At 41.8% G+C, this 20,917-nt stretch overlaps 1 protein-coding gene across 1 annotated transcript in view; it reads right to left on the bottom strand.

Moving 5' to 3' along the window:
* Window positions 1-4,387: 4,387 nt before the first annotated feature.
* IFT57 (intraflagellar transport 57) overlaps window positions 4,388-20,917 on the bottom strand; it is a 771,045-nt gene continuing 754,515 nt past the window's right edge. The window contains exon 11 of the mRNA XM_044064661.1: window positions 4,388-6,223. Coding sequence (XP_043920596.1) covers window positions 6,045-6,223 — 179 coding nt within the window. The 3' untranslated portion in view covers window positions 4,388-6,044. The remainder of the gene's footprint in view (window positions 6,224-20,917) is intronic.

Raw genomic sequence — 20,917 nt, forward strand, 5'->3', positions numbered from 1 at the left:
CCTCATCAAAAGAAGATTTCAAAAGGCCTTTCAAGAACAACTTGTTCTTTCTTTCCATTAAAGTGAGAGATGAGAAACCATGACAAATCGCACAATTCTCCTGCAAATTAATTTTTCCTAAACAATAAAACATCAAGTGTGCCCATCAGAACTGGGCATTTTACCCTCACATGTCTTGCATCTCTTAAAACCTGAAGCTCCCTTAGGTTTAGAAGGAGACTGTTTTTGATCCGCCAATATCCAAAGTAAAAAGGATTTTAGAAAAGGTTAATAGAAGTAAATGGAGAAGGAAAAAATTATCAACGATGGTAATCAGAATACCTTAAAGGTAGAGCAGAAAGGTTATCAACTATGGTAAGAGAAAGAGATACCTTACGGTAATAGGGTTATAAAGTTATAGAAAAATATACAACAGGAAGAGGAGCCGGTAAAATTAGTATTAACGAGAAAGGTACAAGGAAACTTTGAAGAAAAAAAGGTTATTAACTTGCAATAATCGCTAAGGCTCAAGAGATAAGGAAAAGCACATCTGGTCTGCAAAGCGGCAAATGAGATCTGAGGTAATCTCTGTGAGGAGCATTATGGGTGGAGCCTGGCTCAAGAGTTTGGAGAGCGCGATCTGGAAAATAATAGCCAAGTCGGTTCCAAGGGTTTGGAACCGAACCCACCATCAAGGATTAGGTGAAGATTAAGAATATCAGATCTCTCTCTCTTGTTTTTAGGTTCTGGAAAGAAAACTGAGAGAGTGATGGCTTGATTGAGGGTAAATTCAGAAATAACTTTTGGAGTGAAAGATGGATGAGTGTGTAAAACAACCTTTCCCTGTGGAAAATCAGAAAGGTTGGCCCACTATGACGTCTTTCAGCTCAGAGACTTACTTTGCAGATGTCATTGCAACAAACAAAACAACTTTCCAGATGATGAACTTTAAATCATCCTAAAAGGCCAGTTCAAAAGTAAGTAAGGTCAATTTTTCAAGAAAAAAACTGAGATCTCAAGGAGGAGGCATTTGCTTTCGAATGGGTTTCAAGTGCAACACTCCTCTCACAAACTGTTTGATCACAAAAATGACAACAGAGGGGAATCCATGGGCAGAACAGCTGTGATGGCTGCACAATGCACCTTGATAGATGCATAAAATAAGCAATTGTTGAGTAGCTCACGCAAATATTTTAAAACCAGAGGGGAAGAAACCATTCCTGGCCCGCTGTTATCAGTTCAACACCACCTAAAAAACCTCCTCCACTTATAAACATAAGATTTTCTAGTTGCAGGATTCTTGCCTCCTTCAACACCTGCTGCACATCCTTATTCAGCAAGTGCCTAATAGGAATCACGACAGAATCACCCAAGCTATCAGTTGCAGTTGCTGTTCAAGGGAATGACAATGCGTCTGTCCCCCAAGTATGGATACAAGGATGTCTTGAACAGAATTTTTTAACTGTTTTATGAACAGATCTATTTGAGGTGTTCCCCACATCTGGACCAAATCCCAGAAGACCTCTGTCCTGAGTTTCCACTTGTGAGGGTCTGTCTGGGATCTGCTGAGTCTGTCTGCCAATATGTTTTGCTCTATGATGGGATGTATGAGGCCTCAGGCATTATAGGATGTTGTAAGGCTAGCTCCCAGGCTATTATTGCCAACTGGCAAAGATGGTATGACCTTGCAACCCCTTGCTTGCTCAGGTACCACAAATGTGGTGTTGTCTGTGACCACTAAAAAGGGACCTGAAGACCATAAGTGGTTAAGAACGTTTAAGGCTGGAATGACTGCTAACATTTCTTTGACGTTTATGTGCTTTGTAGCATCTAAAAGGACTCCATTCACCTTGCACTTGAACTCCCCTGGACGCTGCTCCCCATGCAAAATCTGACACATCTATTTGGACTGTCTAAACTGAGGTGAGGTGGGAGAAAATTAGGCCTGGATTGAGACACAGCTGATCTCACCATCATTGTAGCTCTCGTTTCACAAATTCCAGCATCAGTACCCAGAACTCTAAGGGATGCAGGTGCTGGGACCAACAATTTTTTTTAAGTACCATTGAATCTTTCTTATATAGAGTCTGGCCAGTGGTATCACAAGGTTCATTGCTGGCATGAGGTCTAGAATTTTGAGAAACTCTCTTGCAAAGACAGCTTCTTGAAGAGAGAAGTACCTAAAAATGTTCTGATAAGTCAACATATTGTCTTCTTCTAACAGAAAGGCTATTCTTTTTTGTGTACCTGTAATACGCTCCTGGAAGACAATTCTTTGACAGAATATGATACAGGACTTTTGTGGGTTCAACTTGAAGCCCAGGTGAGCTAGAATGGTCAAGGCCTTTTATCATTAGAGGAAACAGGGGCACTCTCAACACTAGTAGCACAACATTTTTTCTTTGAAGAAGGATAATGCTGTTGCACAAGAAAACTCTTATTTTCCTTTCCCCATTTCACACTTCGATCAGCCTGATGAGGGTAGTATATTTTGGTAGCATAGGCCCCACACTTCACTAAAGGTTCTCCTCCTTTTTGGGTAGAGGCTGTGAAGTCTTGGAACAGTAGACCTATTGGCCAGCCAGAGTTCCATTTCCTTCTCTGTTTTAGGCAACAACTCGTTATCCTTGAACCTTAGAAAATTATACACCATCTATCTTAACTGTACCCCCGGGGCTTTAATGTTTGGCATTCTCTCTCAATATGAAGACCATTTATGAACACCAGACCCAATAATTCTGGTAGATGGTCTTGCATGAAGTTCAGCAAGCCTTCCTCTAAGATTTCTCTTTCAATCCAACCAAGTGCAAATTGTAGTGCCTCTTACAATTATCCAGGTTGTCCCCAGTTTCACCCATATGGCTTGGATGTCTACCTCAACTCCCTAGCACTTGCAGGTGGTTATTCTGAGCAGACAAGGTTATTTCAAGCTAGGGAACACTAACTGAGCTCACCTCAATCACCTCTTTATTTAGTAGTTGTTTTTTTTTTAACTTTGAGCATTATCAGGGAATCCAAAAGGGAGATTTTTTTTAGAAATACTAGCAGACAGGCAGAGCTGAAGCACACAGAAAACAGTGCTCACGGAATGAACAGCAGGTCTGCCCTCAAATTTGGAAGAAATGCCTCAGAGATGATCTTACTTCCTGCCTCTGCAAGTCCATAAAACTACAAACTTTCAATGAAAGTACTTGAAGGAAGAATTTCTCCTTTTTGTCTATTCTTCTAAAGTATTAATAACAAGACAAAATGTCGACACTCGTAATACTTAGTGACAGCACACTGGGGAAAAAAAGACTGAAAATGCAGGATAAGACCAAACAGCAAACATTTTTTTTCATTTAGCCTTGTTTTTTTGCACGGGACAACCCCTCTGCCCCCCATGTGGAAGGCAACCCCCTCAAACAAAAACATATATACCAACTCTGAAATTGCCATACCTTGGCGAAAAGGGAATATTCTGAGAAATGGCCATCTCGGACTTGGTAAATTCAAGTCCTTTTTTTTTTTTTGCCATGTGGGTCCCGACATTTCAAACGGCTACTGTTAGACAATAGCTAATAATAGCTCCACCATTCTCAGCTTGCATAACTGGTTCAAAAATGCCAGATCTCGTAACTATGTGACAGGATGACAGGCTACAATGTATCCTACTGTAAGATATATTTGGAGTGAGTAAAAGCTGACATTTGAATGATTATAAACATCACTGATATTTGAAGGAGAAAAGGTGTACTTACCCAAACCGTCTGCATCAAAATCTAAAAGGAATGATGGATAAAGACCAACATTCTTGAGGCTTCTAAATATTATCTATTTTTCCATATTTTAGGACTGTGTTGCAGAAAGACTACTGGAGAAAATCAGTTATGTATAACGTATTCCACCTATGGCATTTCAAATAAATGTGTCCAGTCTGTAAGACACATTCTTAAAGTGCACTAGCTTCTGAAAGGAGACTTGCAGTAGAGAACAATAAAACGCATATCAATGCAGCAAATGGCATTAGGATACAAGCCCATCTTGAACATGGGAGAAGAATAAAAGCTCCACAAACTTAATTTTAGAAATATATTTAAATGATAAAGTATTTATTCAAATATTTTATGTTAACAATATATACATTTTTTAATCACTGCATACAAAAATATTCTGTTATTATTGACTGAACATTTCCAATAGTTTAAATTTACAGGACATCACAGCCACATACTGAGAAAAGGGAGGGGGGGGCAATCATTCAAACACTTCATACTCTACCCAAAAGATTTCACGTCTCTTAACCAACTGGTTTTCTACAAGTCATAAAACAACTCTTAATAGCCTAACACATTTCAGCAGTACTCATGCAAACTGTTTTCAATGAAAATTAAATACACTAAAAGAAACTCTCTAACCAATACTTTGGTGAACCATCAAGAATAATCTTTTTTATTACAAATAAGAATGTAAAATGCACAATTTCAGAGCAGTTATTTACAAAGTTACACTACTGTAATAATTTTAGCCTAAAATTATCATCTTTTAATAATGATGCTTGCTTTTTAAAATTGGCAATATTGCAGAAATTGCAAATTTTCTGGGATAATGAGTTGAAAAAGTATTATATTCAGTTATCACCTTAGCTACGCTGGTTTATTCAGATTTAATCAGGTTTCACATACTACTTAAAATGAAGACTGCTGAAACATCAGACAGGCAGACAGGCACCACTCCATTCCTTAGAGTAAAATCTGCAATATTACTTAGAAACTCCATTTTGTTACATGCGAATGTCAGCTTATGTGCTAATATCTGATGTCAATACATTACTACTGCACAGAGTTCTAAAATAATACTACCCTTCAAAGAACAAAGGGTGGGATTCACAAACACTGCAACCCATACAGTAGGGATGGTATGGGTTCATAAAGATTGATAAAGACTGACAGACAGTTGGGTAAGACTTTATATGCAGTCTTAACCCACTGAGTAGTCAAGCTCTTACCCAACTGTGTATTCTGAATGTTCCACGTACAGAGTACATATGCAAATATCCCCCATCTCCAAAGGTCTGCACATGATTCTCACAAATACTCTTATCAACCTGCATATGGGCTAATCCTAATGGGGTAAATTATGGGACTAGAGCTGTGTACTTGCAGGTGATGTACTGCTTATGACCACACAGACTCCTGTTTTCTAGTACATTTTGTTGGACAGCTGACACAGCTGAGGAGCATCAGCACAAAAACAAAGTTAAAATATTTACGCATTTTGAAGAAAACTTCTACTATCACATTCCCCAGCGGTACAGGCAAATCAATTATTGCAATCATATATCCTCGCTTCCACATGGTGACTATCCTTCCATTACCATATAATTTATAGTAAAGGCCTTACCTGCAGCATCATGCCAAACAAATGAAAGATTTTTTTTTTAATTCACTGCATGGCTTGAAAGCAGAGCACTGTGCAACAGGGAGCAGCCAATTAATTCAGTATAATATATCTTACTAAGCAGCTTTTCCATGCAGCACTATGTAGCATTCAGTCAACAGCAGAGCTGCATACAGTATCATCACTATGGACTATGTGCATTAATGCACTATTCATAGACGCTTTCCTTTGCATGCCAGCCATCAGTACTGCAATCCATCCCTATGAATCATGGGACTTGAGAGGTGACATACTGAACTGCACACTGTGTTTATGAACCTCATGGGTCAAACATGCCTTACTGGTATAACTAACATTTTGTGAGCTCAGCAACATTAATTAAAAAAATGTGTAATTCTGAGTTCTATTCAGTGAAGATAACAGTACCTAAAACAAACTAATAGTGGCAGCACAGTAATTTAATTCACTTTCCTTAATGTATACTGGTGGAGATGTTCTTAAAACTTAGGAAACCCTGAAGTACGCTTAGATGACTCTTTTACTTATGAAAACCTGCTACATTGAAACTGGAATGAATGAACTCACAAAGTTAAAAGCATGTAACAATTCCAACAAAATGAGTTTCAGAACTGTAAATCTTAAAGCGCAGTGTAAGATATTTCTCATATTTTAACGGAAGAACTTAATTAATAAGCTCCAACAGATGATTCTGGAATGCTGGTTGCATGCATATCTCTTGTCATGTTCGATTTCTCTTTCAGCTTAGCCTGCAAAAGTGTATGCTCCACTACTCCAGTTCTGATCTCCATCTGGACAGTTTCTTGTTTCAGCTTTGTAAGTGCCTGTTTTATTTTCACTAATGGAGCTGCAAGATAGAAATAAATAAACATAAAATCATTTAGCTTGATGACGATAAACCCTTTCTAAAGAGATATAATCTAAGAAATGGGAAACGTTGCAGCATACCATTAAATAGCACAAAAGCTCCCAGTTCTACAACAGACTGAATAGAATGCTTTAAGAAATCCTGACAGTATTCTTCAGTAACACATAACATGAAATCAGTTCTTGTGTGTGTATATACACACACACACACACACACACACACACACCCACATATATATATATATATATATATATATATATATATATATATATATATATATATATATATATCTATATACATATATATATATATATATATATATATATATATATATATATAGTTCCACTTCACAATGTTGAATTACTGAAAACTCGAACTTCATATGGTTGAGATCATATGATCTAGTTTTCAGTAACTCAAAATTACAAAGTGTAATAAAAAAAAAAAAAAAAGACCCAAACACATGGTTTCTGCAGGGGGCAAGCCCCCCTGCACCCCCCACACCCCCCTACTTAAATATACCAACTCCGAGATCACACTAAAGTGGGGAAAAGGGAAATCTCCCATTCCACGCCTTATGCAGAAGTGCAAAATGGGAGATCTCCCATTTCCTTGCTATAGTGTGATCTCGGAGGTGGTATATTTAAGTAGGGAGGGTGCAGGGGAGTTTGCCCCCTGCAGAAATTATGTGCTTGTTTTTTTCTGTTTTTTTTTTTAATTTCACTTCGTATTTTTGAGTTGGGTGGCCACAGTGGTGCAGCAGTTAGCATTGTCGCCTCACAGCAAGAGGTTCTCCGGTTCGATTCTTGGCTGGGGTGCCTTCTCTGCGGAGTCTGCATGTCCTCCTTATGGTTGCGTGGGTTTCCTCCAGGTGCTCCGGTTTTCTCCCACATCCCAATGACATGCTGTAGGTGGATTGGACACACTAAATTGGCCCTAGGCATGAGTGCGTGCGTGTGTGTTCCTTCCATTGAAGGTTGGGCACCGGGCTAGCAACTCGACACCGTAAAACTCTACTGCAGATCATGAGTGGACAGGTGATCCATTGTGGCGACCCCTAACCGGGAAAAGCTGAAAGAAGAAGAACTTTGTAATTTCAAGTTACTGAAAACTCGACCATATGAAGTTTGAGTTATCAGTAATTCGAGATTCTGAAGTGAAATCATATGCACACACACACACGCACACACATATATATATGTATATATATATATATATATATATATATATATATATATATATATATATAGTTTTTTTTGTTCAAGGCTTTTACTACCATGGAAGGTATGGACTCCATTCCCAAGTCAGGGCATAGTGAAAGCTCATGAAGCAAGTATTGATCGCTTCTATATTTAATGTTCACCTAGTTTTTTTTCTCTCAGCACATACAATATATCTTGACTCTTTCTGCAGTTTATATAAGGTTACTTGTATCTTTAGTACATTTAAAGGACCACTACGGGAAAAAAATTCAAAAATAAAAATTATGTACTTACCATAACTTGGCATCTGTGTTGTCCAATTTCATTATGCATCATAAATGGTTCTTCTGATCAGACTCGACCATTTCTTCCAGACATATGATCAAGCCTCAAACTCCTCCCTCTCCCATGATGCCTCACTCATCTTCAACCCCTCAGATCGAGTTTGCTGCCCCTTCAGAAAGAGACTTTGATTTACAATACTGGACAGACAAAATAAGCGACCAAATGGAGCCCAATCTAGAACCCTGTGGGTTCCCTTATCCTCTATATTGCTCTCAGCTGCAAAAGGATGAGGGAAGGAGGGTGGAATGTGATGCATAATGAAACTGGACAACACAGATGCCAAGTTATGGCAAGTACAAAACTTCTAATCTGATGTTGCCCATATCATTATGCATCACAAATGGGTCAGATTTCCCAGCTACATAAACCCTGGGAGGACTTCAAGGAAGGATATGCCTGAACACCGCAAAGCCAAAGGATGCTCTGTTTCTGGAACTAATGTCCAACTTGTAGTGAGATATAAAGGTATGAGAGGTGGACCAGGTAGTTGCAGCACAAATTTCATCAATAGAAGTCCTTGTGGAGAAGGCAGATAAAGTGGACATAGACTTGGTGGAGTGAGCTCTAACAGAACAGGGAAGTCGCCTGCCTTGTTGGGAGTAAGCTGTAGAAATACAATCCATAATCCACTTAGCTAAAGTTGTCATGGATACAGTCTGACCTAACCTATTTGGTGAAAAGGCGATGAACAACTGATCAGATTTCCTGTGTGGTTTAGTTGTGTGTAAATAGAAACACAATTGCCTGTACACATCTAATGAATGCAGCATATATTCATCTTTATTGGAATAATTACGGAAGAATACAGGCAAGTGAATGGTCTGATTAATATTTGTCGCTGTGGAGACCTTTGGTATGAAAGACTGGTTCATTCTGAGTGAGACTCTTATCTTTGGAGAAGGTAATACATATGGTGGCTGGGAAGACAGAGCCTGCAGATCTGACACTCTTCTTGCTGAAGTAATGGCCACTAGAAAGACAGTCTTCCAAGATAAAAACTTTAAATCACATGAGTTAGCAGCTTCAAATGGTCTCTGAGTAAGTCCCTGAAGTACCAAGGTGAGATCCCAAGGAGGGGATGGATCTTTTATGGGAGGCCTGAGAAGAAAAAATCCTTTCATAAAGGCCCTACACAGTCTAGAAGTGGAGACATGAGGAGGAAGGCTGTTACCCTTCCCTACATGAAAATTCATGACAAGCTGCAAGTTGTAACTTTAGAATGGAAAAACTAGCTTGTGGTGAAAAAGAGAGCTGAGAAACATAAGAATATCTGAGACTGAAGCAGGAAAAAGGATCAATATTCTGCTGATATGCCCAAATGGAAAATCTCTTCCATTTACTATTATATACTTTCTTGGTGGAGGACTTCTGAGAAGTAAGAATAATTTCCCAAACTAGAGAGGTTAGCTTAGACTTTCGTAGAATGACTGGAAGTGGAGAAATCAAGTAGTTAATCTCAGGGATCAAAGACTGGGAATCTGGCATTCCGACAGATGGGAAATCAGATCCTGCCTGGGATTCAGTATCCACAGAGGACATCTGTTGTGAGACTGAAGGAAGGGGAACAATACTTGACGAGGCCAGTAAGGGGCAATGGGGATTAGACTGGTCCTCAACCTGCTGGGGTTCTGCAAAACTTTGGGTATCAGGGAATTGGAGGATAAGCATACAGCAGCCCCGGGGCCAATCGTGGACTAGGGCATCCCTGGGTGACTCCCCCAAGGGTGGGTCACAGCGAAGTACTTGCTGTACTTGCTGCACTGGTTGTTTAGGATAGAGGCAAACAGGTTGCAGTAAGGCTGGCCCCAGTGGCTGAATATTTGATTTGCTACTGATTCAGGGACCACTCGTTTGGACTTAAGATCGATCTGTTCTGTCTGTCCCTCATAACGTTGGACTACCTCGGGATGTGCATTGCAATGAGAAAGCAGTTTGAAAAGATCTCCCTACACAATGGGTATGACCGGGTTTCCCCCTACATGTTGATGTACCAAACCACCAACACACTGTCTGTAAGAATTGTAATTGTTCCCACAGGAAGGTAGTCCTGAAAGGCTTGCAGCATCAGAAGAACCACCCTCATCTCCAGTACATTTATTTGCAATTTGGTCTCTGTTGTGGACCAAGTGTCATGGACCATTTTTCCCTGGAATTGTCTCCCCCACCCCAATAGGGAGTCATCAGTGGTCACAGTGGCTATAGATGGGGGAAGAAAGAAGGGTCTGCCAATATGGAGGTAATCTGTAGGGATCTACCATTGCAGATGGCTCCTGCAAATCTGAGTTAGCCTGACTGGGGTTGACAACAGAAGGAGCAGAATAGATCACTGAACCACTAGGATCTACTAGAGAACTCATATGAAGAACCTAGCCAGAGGGATCAAAAGAATGGCAGCTGACATGGACCCTAGGACCATGAAGACCAGCCGAACTGGCAGTGTTGGGGTATCTAGTAACAGCTGAACCTGCTGTCTCAAGGATCTTATTCTCTGTGGAGATAGGGCTGCTATCTGTGTGGCTGTGTTCAGTTGCATTCCTATGAACTCTATGTCCTGTACGGGAAATAGCTTGGATTTTGCTAGAGTCACTGTAATTTCCAGGCAATTTAACAGTTCTAAGATAATCTGAACAGCCTGAAGTAGCTGATGCCTTGTAGGTTACGTTAGCAGCCAATCGTCCAAGTATATCTGAAATCTTTGTAGGTGGATGTGAGCTGCAACCGCTGCCATGCATTTGGTGAACACTCAGGGGGCAGTGGCGAGACCAAAGGGCAGTGCTCTGAATTGGTAATAATTGGCCACCAGCCTGAAGCGCAGATATCTCCTGGAGTGCCTGTCTATTTAGATATGATAGTACGTGTCCTGGAGATCTACAGAAAACATCCAATCATCCTTGCACAGAACTAGCAGAATGGACTGTACTGTGACCATGCAGAACTTCAACTTCTTTACAAATAAATTCAAATTGCTCAGATCCAAGATCAGTTGAAGGTCCCCCTTTTTTCTTAGCCACCAAAGAGAAGCGTGAGAAAGTTCCACATCCTAGTTGTTTGGTTGGAGAAGTCTGGGTGACACTTTTTTTCTAGAAGTTTTTGAACCTCTAGAAAGGCATTCTCCCTCTGACTGCGTGGCAAATTGGGGAAATAAGTCCTGGAACTGGTAGGAGGAAGGGAAGATTGAATACAGCAACCTCTGGAAATTATATTTAACACCCAGGTGTTATTTATGTTTGCCCAGGTGTCTGGGTGTAACAATAGTCTGCCCCTGACTGCCTCCAGAGTAGGACAATCAGGCAGCACCTCAATAGCACTAATAGGGCCCATCACAAAAGGGTTCTCTGAGGCCCTGGTTTTGTGGACCCCCCTCTCCCTCTGGGATGACATCAACTATTAAATCCTCTCCCTCTGCCTCTAGAAGAGGATTCATCCTACAAATCCAGAAAAGACCCTTGAGACTTTCAGAACCACATCTTCTTCCCACTCCATTGATTCCTGGAGAAGGTCCGTTGGGAGGAAGAAAACTTAATCCCTACAGCAGATGGGGTCTTACCTTCTTGCTCACTGCAGGTAAGACTCTCTTTTACTGATGGCCCAAACAAAGAGGAACCATCAAAGAGGGCGTTAATGAATGACGCCTTAAAGGAGTCCGCAAACCCACACAGGCTCATCCAGGCATGACTCCTGAGGGCTATGCCTAAACCAGCTCTCAAGAGGTTGCTTCCACAGCATGGGAAATTAACCTCATCAAGGAATTAGCAATGGAGGACATAGTACTCATTTGGGGAGAAACCTTCTTGAGGTCCTGCTCTGACAATGACTGCATCAGAGAGGTCGAGATTCCCTTAATCAGGTCTCTTTGAAAGTGCGTAAAGTGTGTCAAATAATTCAATGCTCTCAGTGTAAAGGTGAATGAGGCATACATGCACTTCCTATGCCTATCCAAAACCCGAGAAACCTTGTTTGGTGGATGAACAGTGGAGCTCTGACACTACAACGGCATCAAATGGGACACCCATACTCCAGAATGGGTGGTTACTGGAGGGAACTAAGGTATTTGTCCATGTACTTGGGGAAGGGCTCCATGGTGTCAGGCTCCTTCCAAGCCTGACAGGCGATAAGGTTAATGAGCTCGTCCACAGGTGGGGTCACCCAGGACATAGATGGGCCCATCTCGAATGCCTCCAGGAATACTGACTCCTCAGAGGAAGGGAGTTGGAATGACGAGCCACCCTTTTGTTTCAGAATTTCTAAGATATCCCCGAAGGAGATATCATCGGGTGGAGATCATGGGGACCCTTCCCCCTCAACAAAGTCAGTCTCCTCTGTCAAAGATTCCAAAGGGGAGTCCAGGTGCTTCCTCGTGCGCCATCACTTCCAAGCAGCCTCTGTGGGATACTCGGGAGAGAACTCAGAAGACAGGGGGGACCTCTTGCTGAGGGGTAGTCTGGAGGCTCTCCAAGAGGGGCTGAACATAGACAGTATGTATGAAACCAAAGCCCTGATCCACAGGGGGTTGGCTAGGATCTGTTGGAAGAGGGACTGCATCTCACAGTGTGGAGAAAGCCCTCTCTGCCACTTGAAAAGCAGACGTCACTGGGAGGGCCTGATCTCCCACACCAGGAGCTGGAGCTGCCAAGGGAGAGAAGGACGAGACCAACCCAGATCCGACACCTCCAGAAGGCACCGTCCCCAAAATATCAACGGCCAAGACCCCCACAGGCAGGGAAGGCTCTGAAAAGGTCAGCGCCGACATCTCAGGTGCAGGACCCACTCTTCTCCAAAGGCATCAGAGCCGAGCTAGTCTGGGATACTTCCAGAGTCGAAGAAAGACATATTCTGCACTCCAACAATGGTTCACTCAGGAAGGCCAGGCCCTGCAACTCTGAAAACGAGGATCGGATCATAGGGGAGGCTGCAGTATCAGGGTTGGTATTCTCATGGATCCCGCATGGGTTTGAGATGGCAAGATCCCCAGCTGGATCTGGGCTTTGAGAAAACTCATCATCATCCTACCCATACCGGAGTGGGACAGCCAAGAGGTTCTAGAGGAGACAGAGTAATGTGTGGACCTGACTGATGACAGACTTGTCCAGACGGTCGGGACATGAGAGAAAGATTTACTCTGATGCAGAGTATGGCTCCAGGACCTCCGATCCAGGTGGTTCTGGCCCAAAATAGTCTGCTCTGGAGATGAAGAGCTGTGGATCCGACATAATTCCATGGGATCTGACAGACTGCTCAGACCCGAGGGCTGAGGATCTGGCAGAGAGGAAGTCTCTCGGATCTGGAGAGAAGTGCTTCTCAAAAGAAGTCATGGTCCCCAGGGTAGCTGAGGGAGGGGGCACACTTCTTAGAGATAGGTATCTGAGCTCCAGAAATGGAAGAAGGCCTCTTAAGATCAGCTTGTTTCGCAGATCAGCAAGAGCTTGGGGATTGAAGGTCAAGCAGATATCGCACAGAACCTCTAAGTGCCCTGGCCCAAGACAATGCACACACCTCTTGTGCGCATCTGAATGGGGGATCTTATGCCCACAAGAGGCATACCTTTTAAAACCAGAGGGTTTGTCCAACATGCTGAAAAAACAGCACACAAACATACACAGGATTCACACACATACTAACACTATACTAGTAACTTAAAACAAATTATAAATATGGAGACAGTGTTTTTTTTTTTTTTTTTTTTTTGTAGAATAAAAATGAAGATGAGAAAGGAAGCAAAGAAGAAGAAGGTGGAAGGCTGGAAAACCATAACGCCTGTGACAAACGCCATACAGGAAAAGAGCTACCTAAGAGGGGAGGGGAGGTACAAGTTAACAGTGACAGAATACACCTAAAACAAAGTAAGGAAAAAGCTCATAATAGATCAGAAGTAAATGAAAACCACTTATCTGAAACAGTGGCTCGGAATCAGGTCTGTGCTGGAAGGAGGCAAACGAGATCTGAGGGGTTGAAGAGGAGTGAGGTATCATGGGAGAGGGAGGAGTTTGAGGCTCAGATTGTATGTTTGGAAGAAATGGCCAAGTTGGATCAGAGGACAAATCCTTAGACCCACTTGTGAAGCAATGAAATGGACATCAGATACACCTATTTTTTTTATCTTTTCTTGAATTTCTACACATTGCTAACCTGTATTGATCAGAAAATAGTTTTTGTAACCCTCCATGTCCTTCTGGGGGCAGACATCCTGATAAGAGTTTGCTTTCTTCTAAAGCTAAATCCTCCCCATAGTGCAACAGTTGAGATTATAATGCCCATGGCTGGACTGTCGCATCTCAGTTCCATTCACGTCGAATGGAAGAAGACAGAAGCAGTGCTAATTTTGAGAGGCCTCTGTATTAGTATCACTTGCTGTTCTAAAGTGTCTCTTACAAATGTTTTTCCTACTAATGTGTTACACATTCTGTGAAAAAAGCATTTGCAAATATCAACTCTTTGCTGAGATAACTTACTTTTTTAGGAGATACTGCTTTTTTGTGCTTCAGTTCCTTCAAATGTTACTCGCAGACAGGCCACTGATGTTACCTTCTACTTATCCTTACTGTTGCTTTAGTATACAATGTCAGTAAAATTTCAATTACACATTTTCTGATGTTACGCAATGCATTTTCCTCTAAGCACAATACAATACATACTATCACTGCACCTAGAAAAGTGCACACTTTTCTGTCCGAGTTAATTTAGGTACTACTTTCCAGTCTACACTACTACATCCTTTTCTATTCATACCTACCCAAACATTTTGACAGTTCCTTGAGAAATAAAAAATAAGTGACTGTCATATGCTTTGTGTTTTATACCATAGTTATTTTTAAGCTATCTGCAGATGACGTAGCAACAGTTTCAGTGGTTCTTATTGAAACCAGCCCCTGCAGGATCCAAGGAACCCAACAAGGACAAGTTCCAAGAGCCCATTTGGCTGTACTTCAAAGCCAACATTGGAACCAAGCTGCCAAGAGATGAAGCAACAACAGGAAAGGATGGATCAAAAAGCTTCAGAGTCGACTCCAGCCCCATCCCATCAGCTCAGAGACCCATCAAGATCCTAGGTACTCATGAGTTGAATAGGTCAAAGAAATTCTTGGATTTGAAGTCCAGTCCTTTGGATCTGATATGGATAATCTCCAGGATCCCCTTGGATCCAAGTGCCCCAAAACCATAGGTCAGCTTGGAGAAGGAGAGAAAGTCGGCACCAGGAGAACCGCCAGATGGATCTGGGTCCTCAAAAACTTCCTCATCATTCTGTTGACATCAGTCTTGGAAAGACTCCTGGAAGACCATACTGACCTAAGACATGAAGCTAACAGTCTCTGAGAGCACCTTTCCTGCAGGAAAGATGATCTAATCTTGAGGCTAACAGGTTCTGGAGAGAATCTGGACCCTCAGAACAGAGGATTAGGAGATATAAGCCTGACAGGATCCAGAGTAGGAGAATTAAACCTGACAGGATCCAGAGCTGAGGATGGATCCATCTTAGAGATTTTCACAGCCATCAGGACAGACCCAATTGGCCTAGGGAATGCTTTCTGGAAGAGTCCTTCTCCTTGTACTTCTCCTCTCCCATTCCTTGTCCTCCTTAGATTTATCCCCTTTGTTTCTATCTGAAGCCTTCTTCAACAAAGGAGAAGAAGAAAAAGATGACTGGAATGGGGGAACTTCTCCCACTGTGGCAGAGAGAAGCTGCTCGAGCACAAGTTTGTTATGCCTTTCAGTCAACCCTCTAGCCCTGAAGGCAGCACAGGTAGGGAAGTCATCATCAAGGTGTGAAGACCCCGGACAGTATACACATTTTGAATGGGCTTCCTTTTAGGGATTTTATGTCCACAAGAAACGCACTTTTTTAAGTCAGACTGCTTCTTTGTCTAATTTTTGCTAAACAGGAAGAAACGTCAAAACATCAGATGTACAGTCACAAAAAACTACCTAAACAAGACTAAATATACAGTTCGAACAATTACCCAAAGACAAGTATGAAAGACACTAAATTTATACAAAGCACTCAGAAAGTCTGTTTTTTATGGTAGGGGTTGATAACAAGGAGAAAACTACAAGAGAAAGCTCCAAAAGGAAAATGATAATCACTTGTTTGAACCCCCAAAAGCCTAAGCCAAGAGATCTACTCCCCATAGCAACTGAGAAGCAATTGATACCTGAGATAATTAAGTGCTAGTAGAGGGAATTATAGGTAAGGGGCGCAGCCTGAGCCTTGGATCCAAAGTTGAAGTGTGGCCAAAGTTAGATCTGATCAGATCTGAGGTACCAATATGTTTTGGAGAGATGGAAGCGACATCAGATCTACTAATTCAGGATGAAAAAAAGTTATAACCAGTAAGCGTGCGAGGCAGATCTAAGATATCACTGTGAGAATTGTTCAGCTGTTCCAGAGCTTTCCAATGTTGTATGATAGTTGCAGGTAGCATACTGCTGTTTTCAGATATTGCAGAAACTATGCAAATTATGTATAGAACATTTCAAAGCAACACTAATCTACAAAACCGTGCATGTTAGCAAATATCAGTGGAAACTGTCTTCCTTAATGTTTTGCATAAAATGGTAAAGCAGATTTAACTGTTTACCACAAAACTTTTGTGAAATGATTGCAACTGTGAAAATATTGCTAACAATCAACTGCTTTGCCAAACACTTAGTTTTCACAATGTCTTCACATTACACACCATATTTTAATGTCATGTTTTACTAACACCCACTGCTTGCATATACCATCCACAACATGAAAGCACCACACCCCATTTTTGCATTATGTAAACACGGAAAATATATTTTTCATAACTTTTTGTAAACACTCCTTAATTCTTCTGTGCATTACATCCTCATCATACCACTATAAATACTTGGCAAATCATGTAGTTTGTAGCTGTCACCTTGCTGCTTTAGTTTTAGACATGTATCTGTACCAGGAATTCAGAAATTAGACTTTGGAAACACTGGATGAGTATACTCATTTCTGGAGTATAGGGAAGTCTCCTGTAAAGACTGGTATACTCTTGCAGAATACATAGGAATTATGTTTCCTCTGATTACTATACTTTTGTAGGAAGCAATGAGTTAAGAAAGCTAACAATGAAGTTATGTACTCACCACAATGTTCCATCTGTGTTGTCCATTTTCATTCTTCCTCAAACAATGGGTTCAGATTTGACCCTCGGATCCGACTCGGCCACTTTCTAAAAATTCTAGGATCCAAATATCGAGTTCTTCCCTTATCCATAATGCCCCTGACCTGACCCCTACAACACCTCAGATCACATTTGCTGCTGTTATATACATTATACACATACAATACAATACTAATACTATGACAAGAAACAGACAGCTGAAAGATCAGGATTGCAAACAGGAACTATGGTTTCTAACACTTCCATTAGGTCTCTCCAAAGAAAACAACAGGGGGAAAGAGGGGGGAAGTTGAGGAAGAATGAAAATAGACAACACAGGTGGAATGATATGGTGAGTACATAACTTCCTTATCTGATGTTGTAATTTTCATTCAATCCTCAACCGATGGGACAGAGTCCCCAGCTACAGTAACCTTGGGTGGCTGGCCCTCATGGAAGAATGTTCCAGAGTACTGCAGGACCAAAAGCAGCTCCATTCCTGGAGATGATATCTAATTTGTAATGTGCAATGAGGGTATGAGTATATGACCAAGAGGCAGCTGCACAAATATCATCATAAATAAAAAGCTGCTGAAGTAAATATTGACCTCGTTGAATGTGCCTTCAAATGTCTAGGTAATGCAATACCTTTCAAAGAGCAGACATACAGTAGGAAATGCAATATGTTATCCATTTGGCCAGGGTAGTCTTAGAAAGTGGCCCTCCCGTTCTTATTTTAGAAAAGAAAACAAATAGTTGTTCAGACTTTCTGAATGCTTTTGTTCTGTCCACGTAAAACTGCAATTGTCTGTGTACATCGAGAAGATTAAGGGTACAGTCTCCTTTATTTTCAAATTTAGGGAAGAAATAGATTAATGACCTGATTGATATTATTTTCGGAGGCAACTTTTGGTAAAAAAAGAAGGATTTATGCATAAGGTAACTCTATCTTTGTGAAAAATCAAATACGGTGGTTTGGAAGATAGTGCTTGTAGTTCCGATACTGGTCTTGCAGAGGATATAGCTACCAAAAATACAGTTTTCTAAGAAAGAAATGTGAGAGCCACCTTAGCTGACAGTTCAAAAGGGGAATGTAACCAAGGCTTGTAAAACCATGGTGAGATCCCAAGGTGGAGTGGGTTCCTCTACTGGAGGTCTAAATAAGAAGGAACCCCTAAGAAATTCTTTACACAATTTAGATGATGCTAATGAGGACGCATTATCCCTTATATGGTAGATGGAGATGGCTGTCAATTGAACTATAACAGTGGAGAAACTTGCTCCAACCTGAAAAATTGAAGCAAGAAAGTCCAGTACTGGTGGGACTGGAGCAACAAAGGGCTCTAATTGTTTCTGGGGAGTCCAAACAGTGAATCTTCTCCATTTACTCTTGTAGATTTTACTAGTGGAAGCTTTATAGGAAGACACCAACATTTTTCGAACTGGAGAGGACAGCCTGGAATGTCTAGCCATCATTAGAATTGGAGAAACCCCAAGGTCAGTTTGAGACCTACAAGATCTGGCTGAATCTGTCATGATGGATGAGAAAGGAGGTGTGGACTGGGATCCAGTGTCCAAAGAGGACTTATTAGGTGAGACCAAAGGAAGGGAACCATACCAGTCAATGCCAAAAGGAAGCAATGAGGATCACTCTGCTCTTCAACCATAGTGATTTCTGAAGAAATTTGGGGACGAGAGGGTAGAAGAAGATAAGCGTAAAGGAGTCTGGGGGCCAAACATGAACTATAGCATCTCTCTGTGACTGTCCCTGAGGAGGGATCAGGGCAAAGAACCTGCTGTATTTGTTGTTGGAGGTCACAAGTCATAGCAAGATTGACCCCACTTGTGTAAGATCATGTTTGCCACTGATTGTTTGACAGACCACTCTTGGCACATGAGGATAGTCCTGCTGTGCCTGTCTGCTAGAATGATGGACTTCCCCGGTATGTGCATTGCTACTAGGAAGCGGTTGGAAGAGATCACCCATTGCCAAACCCTCATTGCTTCTCGACAAAGGGGATAAGATCTGATTCCCTCCCATTTGTTGATGTACAGACTACTGACATGTCTGTTTGTATTTCAATAGTCCCTAGAGGGAGAAAGCTCTGAAAGACCTGCAATGCCAGAAGCACTGCTCTTATCTCTAGGACACTGATATGCAGATTGGTCTCTTGTATCAACCATGTGCCTTGGATCATCCATCCTAAAAATTTCCCCTCCACCCCAACTAAGAGGCATCCATGGTCAAAGTGGTGCTGGGGGAGGAAGGATAAATGGACGCCCTTGCTCAATTTCTTTGGAATGGACCCACCAAAGAAGAGAATTTCTGCACACTTAAGACAATTGTATGGGATGTCTCAAGGGATAGCAATGAAAGGACCATTGCACCACTACAGTCCACTGAAGAATTCTCATGTATAAGCAAGCTGTGGGAATCAAAGTTATACTGGCAGCCACTGAACCTAATGCTTTGAGGAAAAATCTTATCGGGGTGTTGGAATGGAAAGGATCTGTCTAACGTATGTTGCCAATGTAAGAACCCTATTCTGAGGCAGAAAAACTAAACAATTTATTGGGTCCAGGCAAATGTCTATGAAATCCATCAGCTGGACTCGTTGCAGATGAGATTTTTGCATGTTGATGGTGATTCCCAGCAGAAGTGCTAGACAGAGTAAATAATCTCTGGATTTTATTAGTAGATACCTGGTTGGTGCATTCACAGGAACCAGTCATCTAAACAGGGAAACACTCTGAATCCCAACAGTCTCTGGCAAACTGCTACCACTGCCATACATTTGGTGAACACCCTGGGGGGCTGTGTTGAGAACAAAGGGTAGGACTCTGAACTGGTAATGCCTGGCTCCCAGCCAGAAGTGGAGATACCTCTGTGAGTGTCTGTTCAATTTGATGTGATAGTACTCATCTTGAAGGTCGACTGAACACATCCAGTCATCCTTCTGAAGAAGAAGTAGAATGGACTGGACTGTGACCATCCAGAAATTTTGGAGTTCTTTACCAACTGGTTCAAGTAAGTTAGGTCTGAATTGGCCTCAGGTCTCCTGTCTTTTCTGGCACTAAAAAGAGCCTTAAGTAAATTCTGAATCATGTTTGGTCTAGTGGGACCTTCTGGATAACTCTTTCATCTAGCAACTTTGAAATTTCTTGAGCTACTAGTTCCCTCTGTCTGGGTGGAACATCAGGGAGAATTTTCCTTGGTTTCATTGGAAGTTGTAAGAAAGGAATGAAGTATCCTCTTTATATGATTCTTTGCACTCAAACATCATTTGTGATGGCTAGCCAGGCATCCTGGTGCAAGGATAGGTTCCTCCTGACTGCCTCCAGAGAAAGACAGTCAGACAAACCTTTCAGGAGTGCTGGAAGGACCTGACCGATAAAGAATCTCAAGATCCTTGATTCTGTGGACCCCCCCCCCTTTGTTGCCCAGACGCCATCTACCATTATAATTGTTTCTCCCTCTGCCTCTGAGGGAAAATTCTCCATGTGTCTCCTGGAAAGGACCTTGAGACTTCTTGAACCACATTTTCTTACCAATATGCTGGTGAGAAAAGGGTCTCTGTGGGGTAGAAAATGAATTCCAGTGGCAGACAAGGTCTTCTCATCCTGTTCACAGCAGGAGAGTGTCTCTTTCACTGTTGGGCCAAACAATGCTGATCTATCAAAGGGAGCATTGATGAATGATGCCTTGAGAGATTCTGCAAAGTGACATAACTGCATCCAGGCATGTCTCCTTATGGCTATGCCTGAACAGGTCGCCCCTGAGGTACTCTCTGAGGCGTGCGAGATTAACCTCACAGACGCATTTAAGATGGACTGCAGAGCGGCCATTCTTGATGAAAAGGTTTTCTTTTCCTCTGCAGACATGGACCCTGGGGCAGAATTAGAGAGTTCCTTTATTGTGTCCCTCTGTAATCTGGTGAAGTCTTCCAGGTAATTCAGCAATCACAGTGCAAAAGTCGCTGATGCATACACCTGCTTCCCAAATCTGTCTGAAG

Source organism: Protopterus annectens, chromosome 3.part0 (genome assembly GCF_019279795.1).
Source record: "Protopterus annectens isolate FY-2018-M chromosome 3.part0, PAN1.0, whole genome shotgun sequence".
Classification (NCBI taxonomy): Eukaryota; Metazoa; Chordata; order Ceratodontiformes; family Protopteridae; genus Protopterus; species Protopterus annectens.